The 17,910-nt window shown below is 35.3% G+C and overlaps 1 protein-coding gene across 1 annotated transcript; it reads right to left on the bottom strand.

Annotated features, from left to right (window-relative positions):
• Positions 1-1,157: 1,157 nt before the first annotated feature.
• LOC131955006 (sorting nexin-25-like) lies at positions 1,158-15,239 on the bottom strand. The gene is made up of 23 exons (XM_059318883.1): positions 14,991-15,239; positions 14,580-14,737; positions 14,116-14,244; positions 12,462-12,658; positions 11,795-11,981; positions 11,501-11,574; positions 10,666-10,742; positions 9,728-9,838; positions 9,485-9,576; positions 8,940-8,979; positions 8,730-8,849; positions 8,393-8,543; positions 8,091-8,257; positions 6,900-7,071; positions 6,779-6,807; positions 6,105-6,266; positions 5,497-5,607; positions 4,565-4,692; positions 4,354-4,419; positions 3,938-4,090; positions 3,266-3,447; positions 1,880-1,986; positions 1,158-1,472 (listed from the first exon to the last, which is right to left on the bottom strand). Exons 1-23 carry the CDS (start codon positions 15,222-15,224, stop codon positions 1,326-1,328), a joined length of 2,994 nt encoding a protein of 997 aa, XP_059174866.1. The 5' UTR covers positions 15,225-15,239; the 3' UTR covers positions 1,158-1,325.
• Between the last annotated feature and the right edge of the window lie 2,671 nt (positions 15,240-17,910).

A 17,910-nucleotide genomic window follows, 5' to 3' on the forward strand; every position in this document is an offset into this window, starting at 1 on the left:
TTTTGAAAATGAAAATTCCAACTCTGGTTTCTGTTTGTGCAGTCATGGATATTATTAAAAAAAAGTTGAGCGACAATACATGTTGTACAAGATTCTTATGGTACTGGAATAATCAAAACCTCCAATAAATACATCACATAGTCGTCATTTAAAAAAAAACCTCTTGTCATGTCATGTTGAATTAAATATAAATATTGATCATTGACTTTAGCTGTAATAAATGTAAATTATGTAAATTATTTTTAGATGTAATTTTTAACACTATAGAAATGAGCAGTTTTGGAAATTTAAATCTGAATGAATAAATCCCAGATTATATGGTTAAGCTAAACTCATTATTTTTTTTTCTTCAAAATGTTTAGTCTTATGTTTATATCACTAGTTAAGTACAGGGCAGCAGTAAAAAAAAAAAAACCAGCCAGATAAAAAAAATTCTCAGATAGTCAAAAATAATAATTTTAAAGAAAAGATATGTCTAAAATTAAATGGAGTGGAGTTCAGGCTTATCTAAGATTGATTTTCTGGGTAAAAAAAATATTTAACAGCTGATAAAACAAACTGGTGACACAGACCATGGTGAATGTATTGAAAAACTTCACATGATATGACAATATCGAGTAATGAGTGACCCATGTTAACCAAATTTCTCCATCAGAAAAACAAATTACAAGGAAACAATTTATAAATGTGTACATACTGTCAATTTGTAATTGCACATTTAAGAAATACATTCTCTAATGTATAAATGTTCATTTACTTTAAAAAAATTTGTAATATTGTTTTGTAATAACGGAAATTTGAATAAATTAAAAATGAAGGTTTAAAATTTGTTATAGAACACTTGGTATCTAATACAAACATCATTCAAACATCACAGAAATAGATTCTAAAAATAATCTACAAGCTGCTATAAATAGTTGAGACCAATCCAAAGGGACATAACTCATCAGCAATTAATACTTTTGTAAGATATTTTTTTTAAACTGACTAGAGCACATTAGAAATACTTGATGTGTGCCTGGCTGTGTGACTAGATGTTGGCCTTGACCTAGGCTAAAAAATCTGTTTCCTTCACAGCTATCCGCTGCAGACATGGAGACTTGCCCTTGACCTATAAATCCATTTCCTCCTCCACTGCTGGTGCAGACTTGCCCTTGACCTACAAGTCTTTTTCTTCCTACACTACCAGACTTGCCCTTGACCTATAAATGTTTCCCACCCTTGACCTCAAAATGTTTCCTCCTCCACTAGGAGCTGCAGGTGCAGAAGTAGGGACTTGCCCTTAACCTTGACCTATAAATATGTTTCCCACCTTTGACCTTGACCTATAAATCAGTCTCCTCCTCCACTGCCAGCTGCTGCTGCAGACGTACAGACTCCTCCTGTTGCTGCACTCTGTGCTGGAGCAGAACTTTCTCCTTGGCCTTCCGCAGCTCTGGCAAAAGTTCCAAGAGAAAAATCTCCAGGAGATTCTGCAACAGCACAAATTGAAAAATATGAGCAAAACAGTTCCACTAGACTTAGACATTTTCTTGTTATTTAAAGCTATTAAAATATGGCAAAAATCCCATATTTAAACCAATTTTTACCATGAGATAACTGGAATACAAAAAAATTGTATTCTGTCAAACTTCTAGCCTATTTACTTTAAAAAATAACTTTAGCAACACCTACTAAACATACAGCATCTTTACTATGCAATTTTTACTATGAATTTAAAAACGCTCATATGTAAGTGTTGCCTTTTAATAGCAGTTTAAAAAAATATCTACATGCCAATCTGTACAACATTAGAGTTTTAAAAAGTTTTCTATTTATATTTTAATTATCACCGCATTAACCCATTAACTCCTGTGCTACACAAGACAAACCAACTTACATAAAGCAGGTGTTTGTTGAGGTTTTTGTCCTGTAAAGCTTCAAATATTTTAATTATCCCTCTGCGCCCATTCTCATCACCGACCAATGTCTGGATGGTGTCTAACCCTTTAAGGATCATAGAAAAATTGCAAGCATATTAAATACGAGAAAAATGGCCCGTTGAGGAAGGATACAACAGGCGCTAGGTTGATAGTGCTGTCTATTTTCTCTAAACTAAAACCAACCCCCCCCCCCTCCCCCCCATACACACACCCAAAACATGTCTACCGTCCCATTCAACGAAATATAATTATATACTTTTTCCAGTGTCCGCCCCCTCCCAGAAAATTCTACCCCTGCCCCCCAAAAAATTCAAGTACCCCCACCCCTCGACGGGGAGGAAAAAGTCTGAAAGAAACAATGGTCGCATTTGTAGATCATACAAACTAAAGGAAGAACCTGGGTGGGGCTTTGCCCCTACCGGAAGAGATGCATGAAAGAAACAGCACGCTAAACACTTTTTAGATTAGAAAAAGTTCCCCCCTCCGGGGAGGAAAAAGTCTGAAAGAAACACTGGTGTCGCGCTTAGCCACAAACCGAAGAATTGCATGAAAGAAACTGCAAGCAAACCACTTTTTAGATTAGACACATTAATTAGGCGGTAATTTTTATTTGGGGGCGGCTTAGACGTTCTTTCGCGAGGGTGGGGCTTCGCCCCTACCCGAAGAATTGTATGAAAGAAACTCTTCACGCAAACCACTTAGATTAGACAAAATTGCCTTTTTATTCAATGTTTACTCGAGAATCAATGACGTCATATTACTGTGTGCACTCTCCGGCTTGATATTATTTTCTACTATATGCTAAATGTGACGTCATATTTCGTTTTCGTTTCACTGTGAAAGTTTTTAAATTGCTTGTGTTTGCTCTAGAGCGTTCTTGTCAGACAGATAGATAGATACATAGATAGACAGCGAAACTATTATTATAGATTATTTGAACACATCCAGGCGTAAAATACTATGTAGATTTTACAAATGATACTCTTAAGTAAATGTCTGTGAGGGAAGTGAAGTTTTACAAAAATACATAAAAAACAGTTATATTTTTGAATGATGACGCAATATTCTGTTATTTTGAAACAAAAATAAATGTCATAAATGCATAACTTATAAGGGCAAAATTTGGTTAATGTTTAAAATATTTGATAACACTTTAGAAACATAAAACTATATCTGTTATTATTATTATTATGAAACTCAGATTTAAAAAATAAATAAATTAGTAAATAAAAAATAAATGAAGAATAGTTTAAGTAATTAAATTTAAAGACAAATAAAAGTAATAAAATTTAACGAAAAATATAAAGAAGTAAAATCTAACTAATAAAGAGGGTTCCCCAGACCTGGCATGCCCTCCAAAAGTTTTTTTTTAGCCAGCATGCGATTAAAGTGTTTCTGTTCTTCAGTTTGTGGTGGCTGCGGCTCCGCCATCTTCCCGTCTGGCCACATGGAGTCCTTCAACAGCTGGATGTAGTAGATCAACATCTGCTCACTCACCAGCCACTCCACTGTCTCCTTCAGTTGCCTGGGGTTCAAATCTTTAGTTTGGCAATCATCGTTTTTTTTAAAGATTGGTGTAAAAAGCTGGTTGCACAATATGTTATATACAAATTTTATCCCGCCAGTTTAGTTGTTAGGGTCAGGATTAGATCAAGGACTATGGTTAGGGGATACTAGTGATAGAAAAGCATTAGGTAAACACTGCTGACATTTTCACTGGTGACTTTGCTAATATAAGATTGGGCTATTGAACTCTCAAGTGAGATGGTTTTCACCTTGAGACTACAAAGCTGTACAATTATCTCCCAATCGGTACATGAAATCAAATTTTTTAAATGTTACCCTACCTTAAGCATAAAACCACATCATAGTGTATTTAACCATGTCTTGTAAAGGCCTTTCATTTCCCTTCAAACACACAGATGTATGTAACTTATTCCCAGCCCCCCCCCCCCCCCCCCATTAACTTAGACAATGCCACATTCCTCTACACTAAAATTGTACATCCCCCTTACTTGTCAATGGATCTCCCAAAAGTCATCTCCACAAAGCTCATCAGACCTTTCCTAAACCAACGAAAAAGGAACATCCCCTGTAGCTCAAACACCTCCCCGACCAAGGTGTACAAAGGCTTGGCAATGGAGTCTGTGCTTTTATCTTTCTCAGTGCTGAGCAGGAACAAGAAAAAACATTAATAAGAAAATTACCAGCTTCAACTGAACAGAAAATGTAGATTAGAAGATGTTGGCACTAGTAAACCAAATCTCAATTGTCATCACTAAACCAAATGTCAACTTGTCATTACTAAACCAAATGTCAACTTGACAACACTAAACCAATGGTCAACTTGACATCACTAAAACAAATGTCAACTTGTCATCACTAAACCAAATGTCAACACTAAACTAAATGTCAACATCAACAGACTTACTTGTCATCACCACTGAACATGAAATCATCCTCTCCCTCCTGCGTATCAGACCCAATATTTGGCAGACTGGAAAATCAATCACAAAATGAAATTTTTCAAACAATATGCTTTATCTCCCCTTAAAAAAAAATCACATCTTAAAATTCTGGAGCTTACTTTGAAAAAGTTGCCAAAAGTTAAATAAGGACGTTGGTTAACTTTCAGAAGTTACCTGCGAAGTAGATTCCCTAAAGAAAATCTGCTCTTCTTTTCCACTGACTGGTGAACAAATTCAGGTGTAGGGGAGAGGAAGGCATAGAGAGCCTCACTATGGACCATCTTCTCATCCTTCATGATGGCCTGTAACAGTTAGTGTGGTCAATTTAAATCAGATATTAATTTAGCTGCCAGTAGGGGAGAGGAAGGTATAGAGAGCCTCACTATGGACCATATTCTCATCCTTCATGATGGCCTGTAACAGTTAGTCTGGTCAATCTGGGAACAGGGCACCCCCCCCCCTGGGGTAATTACCCCATCAATTACCCCCCCCCCCCCCCGACTAGTAGGACATTCCCCCCCCCCCCCACCCCCTCAGTCATAGCTTAAGGTTCAGCTAGGGTTTGAGTTTGGTCTAGGTCTAGGGTTAGCACTAGGATTAGGGCTAGGTTTAAGGCTAGGTTTAAGGGGGGGGGGGGGGGGAGTTCCCCAGGGGGGGGGGAATTCCCCAGGGGAGGGGGTATTGACAGGGGGGAATGTCCTGTAGCCGGTTGACAGGGGGGAATGTCCTGTAGCCGGTTGATTTAAATCAGATATTTATTTAGCTGCAAGTAGGGGAGAAAGAGTCAAGTTAAAAAAAAATTAACCTTTAGGAACTAGAGGTCAATAATTCAGAGTTCACCTGTTTCTATGACCTCGACATGAAGGGATGGATTGTGTGGTCAGCACTATGGGCAGGTGCCTTTACTTTCCCTAATATGAGTCAGGTACCAATAAGGGCTGAGTGAACTCAAGTATCCAAACTCAAAACTTTCAGGTAAGCATCCAACCATGGCATCATAAGTAACCAGTACCAATGAGTAATTACTGAAGTAACCAGTACCAACAAATTATTACTAAAGTAACCAGTACTAGCCGTAATTACTGAAGTAACCAGTACGAACTTACAGCCAGGTAATTGTCCAGCGTTGTTTTTGCTTTCTGTATGTAGGAGCTGTCCAGTGATCTAAAGAGTTTGTTGGTTGATGGTAGTTCTTTCTTCAGTAGCCAGCTGCCAATCTAGACAGAAAACAGGCAGGATTTAGACTACACACCCCTTAAAAATTTTTCACACCACAGTAAAAAAAATTGTTGCACCACAGTAAAAGAACTATCACATCATGTTAAAAAATTGTCAAATCACAGTAAAAAAAAAATAATTTTTACACCATAGCAAAATTATTTACACTACAGTAAAAAATGTTTACACCAAAGTAAAAAATTGTCACACCACGGTATAAAAAAAATTCATGCTACAGTAATAAATTGTCAAACCACAGTAAAAAAAACAAAATTGTAAGTATCCAGAGAGCAACTGGAGTTCAGTTAACAATGTCAGATCAGATACTGCAATTTTAAAAAGTGCTGAAATTGGATTATTTTTATTTGTGTTCTAAAACTAAAAAAAAATACACTTCACAATAAAGTTGTATTTCATAATAAAATATAAATGATAATAATAAGATAAAAATCTACTGTCTATGAGGACTGATGTGACCAGCTGAACCAGAACTGACCAGAGAAAGTTTATCATGCAGGGCGTAGATCTCCTCTAGTGTCCTAGAGATGGCCCAGCCCTCACTGGCAGAACTCACTTCATGGGGGCTGCTCTGGTCATCAGAGGACAGAGACACCAACAGGGTGAAGTGGGGCACCTTGCCATCATCGGTTGTCACAATCTGCAAGTTTAAACATTTTTTTGTTGTCACTATCTGCAAGTTTAAACATTTTTTGTTGTCATTATCTGCAAGTTTAAACACATTTTTTTGTTGTCACAATCTGCAATCAACACACATTTTTGCAGGTCTGGGTAGTCAGAATCTCATGATCTAATAGTATCAAGAATCAAATGATGTTGTACAAACACTAGATCAGAGAAAACCCAATAGAGTGAAAGAAGCCATATCAAACCCCAAAAGCTCAAGCAAAAGATCTGTATACCAAAAGATCAGTATACCAAAAGATTCTACCTCCCACCCAATCCCAGATTACAGTACATGAAAAATAGAATCACCAATTGAACTTACAGCAGCATAAGCTGTCCAGTCTACCACCCCCACTTCTGTAATGGTGCATGAAAAATGGAATCACCCATTAAACTTACAACTGCATCATACACATGAGCTGTCCAGTCTACCACCCCCATCCCAGTATACAGTACATGAGAAATGGAATCAGCCATTAAACTTACAGCTGCGTCATACACATGCGCTGTCCAGTCTACCACCCCCATCCCAGTACATGAAAAATGGAATCACCCATTGAACTTACAGCAGCATGAGCTGTCCAGTCTACCACCCCCATCCCAGTACATGAAAAAATGGAATCAGCCATTGAACTTACAGCTGCGTCATACACATGCGCTGTCCAGTGGCCAATGTTGTCAATCCACTTCTGTGTACGGGCTATGTGCATCTCCAGTGTCCTCCTCTCTACCTTCAGGTTCTCCAGCTCCTGCTCCATGTCTTCATGGACCTTCTTCAGCTAAAAATAGACAAGTATTTTTTGTCAACCTTGACTCTATTCAGCTACAGCATAGATAAGTTTTTTTGTGTCAACTTTGACCTCATTTAGCTAAAAAAGACAATTATTTTTTGTCAACCTTGACACCATTCAACTAAAGCTTTTTTATTTTACAACATGAAACAATATTTTAATAAAAAGAACAATAAGTTTTTTTAACCAAATACTTCCATTGTTACAATCATTTTACCCAAAAATAAAAAAACAACAAAAACATAAGTAAATAATAATACCAATTTGGTAAATTATAATAAAATTATAAAAGAACTGGAAATCTACATATATAATTCTCTTCATGGAGACCATAGAAAACACCAAGCTGTAAGCGCACCTAGCAGCCCCCTCTCTTCCTCTCTAGGCATATCCCTACTACCCCCACCCCCACATGGTCTGGTGAGCTGTGGTTGACGCTAAATGTTTACAATCGCAGAGTCAGGTTAAGTGATGGCTATTAGGGGCAGATAATTTAGTTTGAAATGATTTTAAACTTAGGGGAGGTAACTAAGAGAAGGCTGCTTTTACAGGAGGGGGGGGGGTGTATGGTAGGGGTTAGGGGAGAGGAGGGTGGGGGGGGGGGGGTTATTGTTGTTATCGTCCTTAACGACCTACTGATAGTGTTTTAAAGCAAATATTTTCAGTGGCAGCATTGGTGCCGTCGAATTAAAAAATTATGAATTACTGAAAAGTAGAAAATAAAACAACTAAATAGCGGCATATGATATGCAGCGGGTCGGCTCGTTGTTAATAATATAGGTACAAATTTTGATAAACCTGTAATTTATAATAAAACAATTCCAAAATTTGAGTAAAATAAAAAGAATTAAAGAAAATTTTTGACTGCATCTACACATATTTTATCCCTGTTGCAAATGAAGCAAGGGTAGTTTTAGTTAAGGTCAAGAGCAGGTTATGTCACAAAGGCATTCTATTAGGCCACATCTTACAGACCCACAAGCCAAAACAATGCAGTAAAAAATGACCTTAGATCCGATATCTTTATGTGAATTTCGTTGGGCCACCAGCGCCCTGGCTTTACTGGTTATCTTAACGTCCAGTTCACGCAGGCGCTGCTGGGCGTGGTAGGACTGGCCAGCGATTAGGTTCTCTTCCAGCTCGCTGTACTGGTCAGAGTCAAGGAATAGTTCATCTGTTGACATAAACTAAATAATTAGTTCAGGAATAGTTCATCTGTTGACTTAAACAATTAGTTCATGAATAGTTCATCTGTTGACATAATTATGTTTCTACATATGAAAGTTCAAGTACGTAAGACAATACGTACCTTGTGCAACAGATTCCTCACAGGAGGAGAGCGTATCTTGTATGTTAGATGACAAAAGAAAATACGTATCACTGACTATAAAAGATGGGTAATACTGCTCCTCCAGTAAATTTTGAATTTGTTTTTGTGCTGTTACAAATGCATCTGGTCCCTAAAAGTATAAAATAAAAATGAAATGGTAATCAATAGATAAAAATTGTCATTTGTTTGAACATTTCTAAAGTTTTACCTATTATCAACCAATACTAAAAAATACTTTTATATAAACAATAAAATGATTTTTTAATACTAGAAGCTGCACTAAATAGTAAAATACCAAAGTTAAAAAAAAACTTGCTTTATCTCCTCTTAAAAATTCTTCCATGCCCTTTAGAATAGCTTTGTCAACCTTCACTAGTGAAGAGCTACTTGTAATGTACTGCTGGTAGACTTCTGTCCCTACATGATGGTGTTGCTCCTGGAGACACAATAGTTCAGCTCACTTTTTTGTAAACAAACAATAAAGGACACAGTAAGAAAATAGAAAAAAATAATTTCTAAACCTTACTTTTGAAGTCGATTTTAATTTTTCAACAGCATTCCAAAAACTGTGAATGAAATAAATACAGAATTATGTTACTACATGCGTTTCCATTTCAAAAGGTTATGATAAAACATTGTATTAGCCATTATTTCACTTTTTAAAAACATTTCAATAAAAACTTATCTGTACAATCTATATTTCAAAGTTTTAATCAACTAAATTGCAATTTTAAAGGGGGAAATGAGCTTAGATGTGACGATAGAAGTAGGTAAAAATAATTTTATAAAGTTTGACGTCGTTTATGTATAACCCCTACAGGTCTTAAATAGAAAAAACAACAAAGTTATTCTTAAGTATTTCAATGTTAATGGACAGTTAAGACTTGGTAACTCATTGTTTATTAAGCTGCTGCTATGATAGTAATAAAATACAGTAGGTCTAAGTAGTAGTAAATAATTTAAATACATAAAGAAAAGTAAGAAAAAAATTATTATTAAAGATAAAGTGCCCCCCCCCCCCCACCCCCCAACATTCAAACTGCGACCTCTGACAGTACCAGTTGTCCATACCCTAAGTATGATTCTGCTCCTTCTTTCTTTAAAAACTTCAAGAAACATTCTCGGAGCCTTGGGACTTCCATAATGACAGCGAAGGAAAAAATCTGGCAAAGAAAATTTGAAACTACATTTTTCCAGAGAATGGGTTGCCAGTTAGTCATGGAACTAACTCTATTGCTTTAATAACTGAAAGAATAGGAAAGGTGGGAGGCTGTAAGTTTTGCCCCACCAGTAAAAAAAAAGTTTAGTTCCTACTTTTTGTCCAGGGAGATCCTCATTTTTATTGGATGCATCGGATGAAGATTCATATATGGTACCCCCAAGGGAGGTGATTCTCTTTTCACACAACTGTTTGGCAACTGTAAGCTGTGAATGGAAATATTAAATGAACAATCTACCAATGATAAATGATTGATACTATGTTTAGGGTCGTATTTGCAATCAGAATATTTCCGAAACAAACAAGGGCTATATTTTTTTATAATTAACTTGCTGAAGAAATCAATTAAGGTATTACTGTTGTTATATTACTTATATTAAAGTAAATAAAATAAATTAAAAAAGCAAGAAACGTAAATGTTTATTAAAAAAATGATAAATAAAAACATAAGATGTGACTGTGTGATTCAACATGCTTTATAAATCAGTGCCATTTGCTGTACATTTGCTTCCAATATCTACATGCATGGTGTATTTTAAATAATCGAGTGTTAGATTCATAATGTGTACATCAAAACTGAGCCATTACCCAACTGCATTTATTTTAACTTCCTCCGTAGTTTTTTTTACCTTCATTTAGTTTTTTAAACCTATTTTCATAGTCAATGTATGCATGGTAATTTCCTGATAAAGGATAAGAGCTTCCAGCGGATTCAATAGTCGGATAAATCTCTTTGGTCACATTTGAACTCAGCACAAAAATGTCTAGCCTTAAATTTTTAAATATATTAAAAAAATGTATCAAGATACATGTGTATATAATATATATATTTAAATATATATAAATACACATGTATAAATATTATATATATCTATATCTAACTATATCTAACAATAAACATCATATATATATATATATATATATATATATATATATATATATGTTTATATAAACTTTTCGCTGGGGGTGGGAGAGTGACATCATCAGTTACTGCATTAGTTGACACTCAATCTAGAGATGCCACTGCACTTACTTGGTTTTTATAGCGTTCTAAATTTCTCGCTTTGAGGAGTTCTCCTTTGTTGGTGCCCTTTGGTGCTGTGTCCTTATCTGTCATAGAATAAAAACTGATTATAAGAATACAGTTACATGGCATGAATATAAGATAAGTACCCTGCACAAATGATGGTTTATGATGTTCTCTGCATATGCGGGAACTGTGTGGTGGGCACTATGCCCGGCCACATGAAGAAATTGTGTGGTCAGCAATTTTCCCAGCCACAAGAAGAAATTGTGTGGACAGTACTATGTCCAACCACACAAAAAATAGTATGATCAGCGTTATGCCCAGCCACAACTTTCCCTGACTTGAGTCAGGTACCCAACAGAGATGGATGACTCCAAGGAATTTATGGTAGCTCCAGCACATAGCCACACCATCGCACAGCGACAGACTGAACTTGTAAAACATTAAGAACATGTTCTTCTTCTTTGTTCTTAATTTTTTTTAGTGTTGGAAGGGATCCCCTCCAACACAATTAAGTATACGTGTCAACTGGTTATGCGCCATTGAGGCCATTGATTCCGATTTCAGCCTGTTTTTCTTTTTGGATTTGCTTCCATAGCCTTTGTCCAACCAAGAACAAACTACAAGGCAGCAGTTGTTAGATTTTGGAGTTGTCTCTCCCAGGAGAGTGGCTGTTTCCAGCTGATGAGCCTTATCTGCCCGAGGGTTCGAACTCAAGACCTTTTGGCTTAGCAACCATGAGCTTTACTGACTCGACCACACCCACCCCTTACTGAACATGCTTAAAATTAACCCTTAACAGTCAAAAAAATAAATAAACAAGCAGCAAGTATAATAGAACCTGTGTTGAGTCCCTGTTGTTTCTTCAACATGTTGATGGCAGAGGCTTGAAGCAACTCTGAGATGATGTTGTTTCTAAGGGTAACAAAATAACAAAAATGGTCATACTAAATTCCATAAGATACATTTGAAGTGGTGATGCTTAAATTCAACCTTTGACCACTTGTACATGGTTTTCAAAAATCAACACCTAAAAGTTATTTTTTATTTTTCTAAATCTATAAACATATATAACAATGTAATAAAATAAGTAATCAGCAAAAAAAAATATACTACTAATTTTTAGGAAACTGACCGCATTTGTGAAAGATCATCCAAAGAATCAGTAGACTTGATCATCTTAACAAAGCCCTCGTACGTGGCGGAATATGTGTACGTCCGTTTGGTGTCTTTGAAATAATTTTCTCTGTACGTCAAGTAACTGAGCAGCTTCTGATTGATGTAGTCTGGGTCACAGATCAGGTCTATGGTTGGCTTCAAAACTAGGGTGGTCAGGTCAAACACATTTTAGTTAAAACAATTATTTTTTTTAGTTGAACAATGTTTAGAGTTGAAACCGTGTTTAGAGTTGAAACAATTTTTTTGAGTAAAATAAATTTTTTATTCAGCTAAAACAATTTGTTGAGTTAAAATAATTTTTTTAGCTAAAATAATTTTTTAAGTTAAAACAATTTTTGGATAATTGTGTGTTCATATTCGTTGAAGCAAAGTACTTTATTAGAACTGAAGGTCCTTAGGGCAGATGAAGCAGAATTAATCTGCGTTGGTGTATCCAGCACAATGACTTGTCATCTTTACCTATTCTGAGGTAAGTCAGGTACTTATTAAAGCTGAGCAGACTCAGGGACTTTTGACCCTCAACAAACTTGAGACTTTGGGGTTAGAAACCCTGTGTTTCATAATCCTCCCATCACAAAACAAAAGCTTAAATGGTGAAGTTGGAATGTTTAGTGTTAGCCTACCTGAGCCAGCAACAATTTCTCTCAACAGGTATCTGATGGGTGCGCAGTGGCCATAGGACTTGGACAGTAGCAGAAACAACAACGCATCAGACATCTCTCGCAGGCATTTCAGTTCCTGTTCTTTGTCCTTCAGCCATGAATGGAACATGAACTTCTTATGTTCTTCCTCTGATTTATCACTACTTGTTTCTTTACTTCTAAATTATTCAAAAAGTATAATTTTTTTAATAAAAAAATTTATAAAACTTGATACTTTCGTGACAAACGAAACAAAGAGAAAAATGTGTTTTAATTATCAAGATTTTCTTATCTTTAATTTTTTTACTTCTTCTTCGTTCTTAATTGTAATGTTGCACTAGATTTTTTCCAATACAATTCATGTATTACGTGTCAACCAGCTATGCGCCTTATAGGCAGTTGACTCTTTTTTTTGGATTTTCTTACATAGCCTTTGTCAAGAACAAACTACAAAGCAACAGTTGTAAGATTTTAAATTTTTCTTTCCTAAATTGGATGCTGTCCCCAGCTATCAAGCCTCAGAACTTTTTGGTTTTAGCAACCATGAGCATTACCAATCAGACCATGCCAGCCCTTTTTCTTGAAGTTTATTTCATGAATGAAGCTTCAACCAGGGTGAAGTTGGTAATAAAATACTTAAAAAAAACTTTTTAAAAAACCAAGTTTTTCTTGTGGACTAAAAAGTAGAAAATAAATTTTTCTTTTGTGCTTCCTCGAGCTGCGCAGATTCTTGTGATGACTGACAAAAAACGTGGGTACGTTCACCATCAAATTTCCCGACCCATCTGCCCGACCCACGGTTTTTGTCAGTCATCACAAGAATCTGCACAGCTCGAGGAAGCACAAAAGAAAAATTTATTTTCTACTTTTTAGTCCACAAGAAAAACGTGGTTTTTTAAAAAGTTTTTTTTAAGTATTTTATTTTCTCCTTTTTAGTCCGTTGCTACACATGAAAAACTTGGTTTTTAAAAAAGTTTTTTATATAGTTTATTTTCTACTTTATCTAATGACTTGATTAAGTATGACTTGACTAAGTGTTTATAAATACACGGACTAAAAATCTTGAGCGACCAGGATTCGAACCTGGGTTGTTGCGGCCACAACGCGAAGTACTAACCACTATACGATCACGGCCAGCGCGCTCACATCGATTGGGGCCGTAGTAACTGTGTCAATAGGCCTCCAGTCTTGTCGGTATCTTTAGAAATCATGTCCTCAATTTTATGGTCCTTGGGGCGTAATTAAATTAAGCTAATTACGGTCTCTAATTGCTAGTTTTTATGATTGCATCTGAAATTGTTAGGCGAAAGTAGCCTGCATGCCAAATTTCAGATCTCTAGAGCAATCAGAAGTGGGCTAATTTTCTATGTCAATTTTAACAACAAATTAACAAACGCGAAGCTGAGTTAAGAAAAACGTGTTCAAAAAAAGTGAACCAGCTGGAATCTAAGTCAATAAGTACATAACTCTACAAGTAAATTGGAACATGAACTGTAAGAAAATCTGAAATTGTTTTAGCCCGTTGGAGCTATTAACATGTAAGAAAATCTGTAATCCAGTTGGAGCTAATGAAACGTAAGAAAATCTGTAACCTTTTAGCTAATCTGAGCTAATGAAACGTAAGAAAATCTGTAACCTTTTAGCTAGTCTGATGTTCCGAAAGTGTTGGTGCAGACAATCTAGCACATCCTGGGATAAAAATCTGACCAGATCAACCTCAGATAACCTCCGACTTACTTTGTCAAGAATGCTCCACATCTCTGCCCTGTACAAAATAACACACAACTTACTAAAAATCTTGAAAAAAAAATGAAAAAAAAAAGCAAACCAAGTTTTACAAATAAGGGTCTTGCAAAAATACAAGTAGGGCACTACAGCAATGTATGATTGTTTAATTTTTGACAAAACCAATGTTTTATGTCAAGGTTGAGATTATGGTACAGGTACTGATTAGAGCCAGAGTTAAGACCAAGGTTAAGATAGAAATACTTGATAAAAGTATATTTTATAAACTTAATTGCATTTTTAAAAAGAGACAGGTTCTTTAATTAAGTAAAACATAAATGAAAATATTTTAAAATGTAAAAATTCTTTACTTACTGCGCTTGTTTGACAAATGTTTTATCCTGAGTGAGGGGCTCGTACCAAGTTAAGATGTAGTGTCGACTTATGAGATCCAGAACTTCCTGCAATGCGTTGTCTATACTTCGGGAGATTACAACTTTCCTGGGGGGTTCTACTCTGTTGGCCTCGAGTTCCTAAAGCAAGTATTTAGTCAAGACAATTCAAATAACATTTTAACAGTTATTTAAATTTTTTGCATTTCTACAAATTCATTTTATTTAATAATTAATGTGGTAATTAAAAATTTTAAAAATGAATCTTAATAAAGCTAATAAAATGTAATCATTATAATAAGATAATTATTTTTAAGTAAAGTGTCAGGTGTGGCAATGATTTGATGTTGTAAATTAATTATCACGCCTAACCCTAACATCAAAATGTACCTACCATCATTTTTTGAATAATAATCGTGACAGCACTTTTCACTTTGGGATCTGGGGTGGACCTGCTGACATAGTTTTTCCCACAAACCAGATTCCACTGTAAAGCGTAGAAGAAGGCGAGGCATGCCAGGACAGCATGCACCGCCAGCCACAGGAGAAACCAGAACCAGCCAGTGTAAACAGCAGCAGACAGGGCACCTACACCAACAGTGGCGGCTAACCACTGAAGGTCATTCATGGCTGGAGGATTCTCTGGTTCTCTACAACTGCAAAAAACATACACCTGGTAAATTCATAAGATCTACAAGTAAAATTATTTTTTTTGTAAAATGGTGACTTGGCCTTAAATTCATTGTCTTAAAATGTGTCCATAACTTGGTCTTGATAAAATATGAGATGCGAAACAGCAAAATGTGAGATGGGCATAAAAATAATCGGTCACGCCGTTTTTGTCACACACTATACCCCCATCTGATTGGTAGGCTTGGTAAGAGTACATTTTGCTGATATCTGCAAAAATTGTATGGCTTTTCAAGTCCAATGTGTTGATAAGTTACATAAACTTTGATTCCAAATTTTTAAACACTTAATTAAGATTGTATCTATATAATCTAGCCACTTGAGTTGCCCAAATATGTATTTTAAGTCCAATTAATCTAAAGGTCCAATTTTTTACCACACCCAAAGTTTGTCCATGACAGAACAACAAATTCTTACTGTTTGACTGTTGAACACCAATCTTGAATTAAATATCACCTACATTTTCACACAGAGTAACTAATTTTAAAAGTGTTACATTTTATTTTTCTCTTCTAACATTCATTTAAAAATAATTTGTCATCCGATCTGCGCTCACAGAGTGGAACTCACGATTTCCATTAGGCGCTATTTAATGACCTTTTCACGTACAAACAAACGGAAAGTATCCTTTAACTCTGCATCCATTCTACTACTATAATGTTGTATATGAGTCATTTTGTATTCATACACGTAGCATTGGAGATATTCAAATCCCAGCTGTGAACCTCCTATCACTCAAGATATTCACTTTTTTTTCTTGCAGTCGCTTGACCATGTTCAGGGCTTAATTTATTCATTTAGACTATTTTGGGTCTGTTAAAAGTTAATTAAACAAATAAAATAAATATTAGAATTTATATGCTGCATATTTTATGTGTATACTATGTTATAAGTATGTTTAAATATATCATTGATCCTCACTGAACCTACTTATTATGCCGAGCAAGTCACATGACCCACTAATCCCACCTGGAAGCTAGCCTGGTCACATGACTCCCATAGAGCCTGCCAGGTCCAATAAACCTTACAGCAAACTAGGTCATGCGCTCCTCCTCCTTCCATCTAATTAATTAGCAAATTAATGTCATAAACCTAAATTCCTATTTAATAAGCAATATTTTGAGTTGTGAGCGCAGTAGGGGTAAGGGAACTGATAGGTACCGAAAATCACGTAATCACCCTTTTTTTGTAATTTTAGTAGAGAAAACCATATAATATTAAATATTAACCTTGACATTTACAGTTAGCTATAGGCTTATAGGCCTGCATCTCTAGAAGCTATTTTTATCTAACTGTTGATTGGTTAAAGTTTTGCCGCTAATCCAAAACTCAGTCAGTACATCCGGGAGAGTGTAAATTAGTGAAAGTGAGAAAATGTGTAGGCCTACAATACATGCAACTTTTAAAAATTTATAATTAATATTCCGAAAAAAGAAATTGAAAGAACTTTACCTACATAGAAGTATTCATAAATGAAAATAAATGAAAAAACACTGTGGTTTTGCATAAAACATCAAAATAAAGTAAACCGGAGAGTGAAAGCAGCGTTGGTCATAACGCAGATCGCCATCACCTCTACTATAGGCCTACAGTACAATATTTTCCACTGATAGGGCCTACTTTTTTAAATTTAGGCCTAGATCTAGATAGTTAATTATATAATTAATAAAAAGCAGGAATATTGTTAAATGTAGCCATTTGATAAAAAATAAAAGAAACTCCTCACTCAAGCCTCACCATTTCATTCATCAAAATTTCGGTAATCTATCGTTTTGGGTACGTAAAATCGCCCGCGATTTGTAATGTGAAAAACAGGTGACTCCTTAAATTTTAATAATTATTTCACATTTTGAGGAGGATTTATGTTTTAAAAAATTCAAAAATGTTTCCTTGATTCATTTATGTACCTGTTTTTAAACAATTAAATTAAAACTTTTTCGTAATAAATGAAGACTAGCGATGTTTCCAACATATGCAATCATGCTCATTTACTATAGCAGCCATCTTGTCTAAGTTTTATTTTTATAAGCTTTTAGCGCCAGATTCAGGGGGAAGTCACTCTATTTTACAAATGGCTGCTGTTTATATAGCAAATCTTGCTCTCAGACACTGCTGTTTAAAGTTAATTTCTGGCTTATATCGATATATTTAGCCATTGATTTAGGTTTATTATTCATTTATCTATAATATTTGACACAAAAGTATGACAATATACTTCTATTAAAGCCTTGACAATGAGGTAACGTTTTCGTACATAAATAGCCGCGGGCGATTTTACGTACCCAAAACGATAGATTACCAAAATTTCATCCAAATCCAAACCATTAAACGTCTAATCTAGATTTATATATACATTGTAAACTTCGAATTAGTTGATCCCAAGTTGTGAAAATTATATTAAAGCTTAGATCTAGTAGATCTACTAGTCTAGCTAGATAGATCTAGAATCTAAATTCTAGTTTCTAGTTATATTCTACTCAGATTTATTTGTACACAAGCAAAGGTCTTACTAAACGTCGAAAGGTGGAATAAATATTAGAAGAGCCGAAAAGAGTTTTTAGATACACACGTTGATATTATTATCAGATAGACCTATGAGAAAATACATTTTGGTATTCGTCCAA

This window comes from Physella acuta, unplaced genomic scaffold (assembly GCF_028476545.2).
Source record: "Physella acuta isolate Inbredline_101_S28 unplaced genomic scaffold, ASM2847654v3 ptg001046l, whole genome shotgun sequence".
In the NCBI taxonomy this organism is placed as follows: domain Eukaryota; kingdom Metazoa; phylum Mollusca; class Gastropoda; family Physidae; genus Physella; species Physella acuta.

What these genes read in the sequence shown, in the direction of transcription:
- LOC131955006 (XM_059318883.1), bottom strand. Translation starts at nt 15,224, where the DNA reads ATGAATGACCTTCAGTGGTTAGCCGCCACTGTTGGTGTAGGTGCCCTG. An exon ending in ACAACAGGGACTCAACACAG is followed by an intron (nt 10,743 to 11,500) that starts GTTCTATTATAC and finishes ATTCTATGACAG; the next exon opens with ATAAGGACACAGCACCAAAG. An exon ending in GGAGCAGAATCATACTTAGG is followed by an intron (nt 8,980 to 9,484) that starts GTATGGACAACT and finishes TTTCATTCACAG; the next exon opens with TTTTTGGAATGCTGTTGAAA.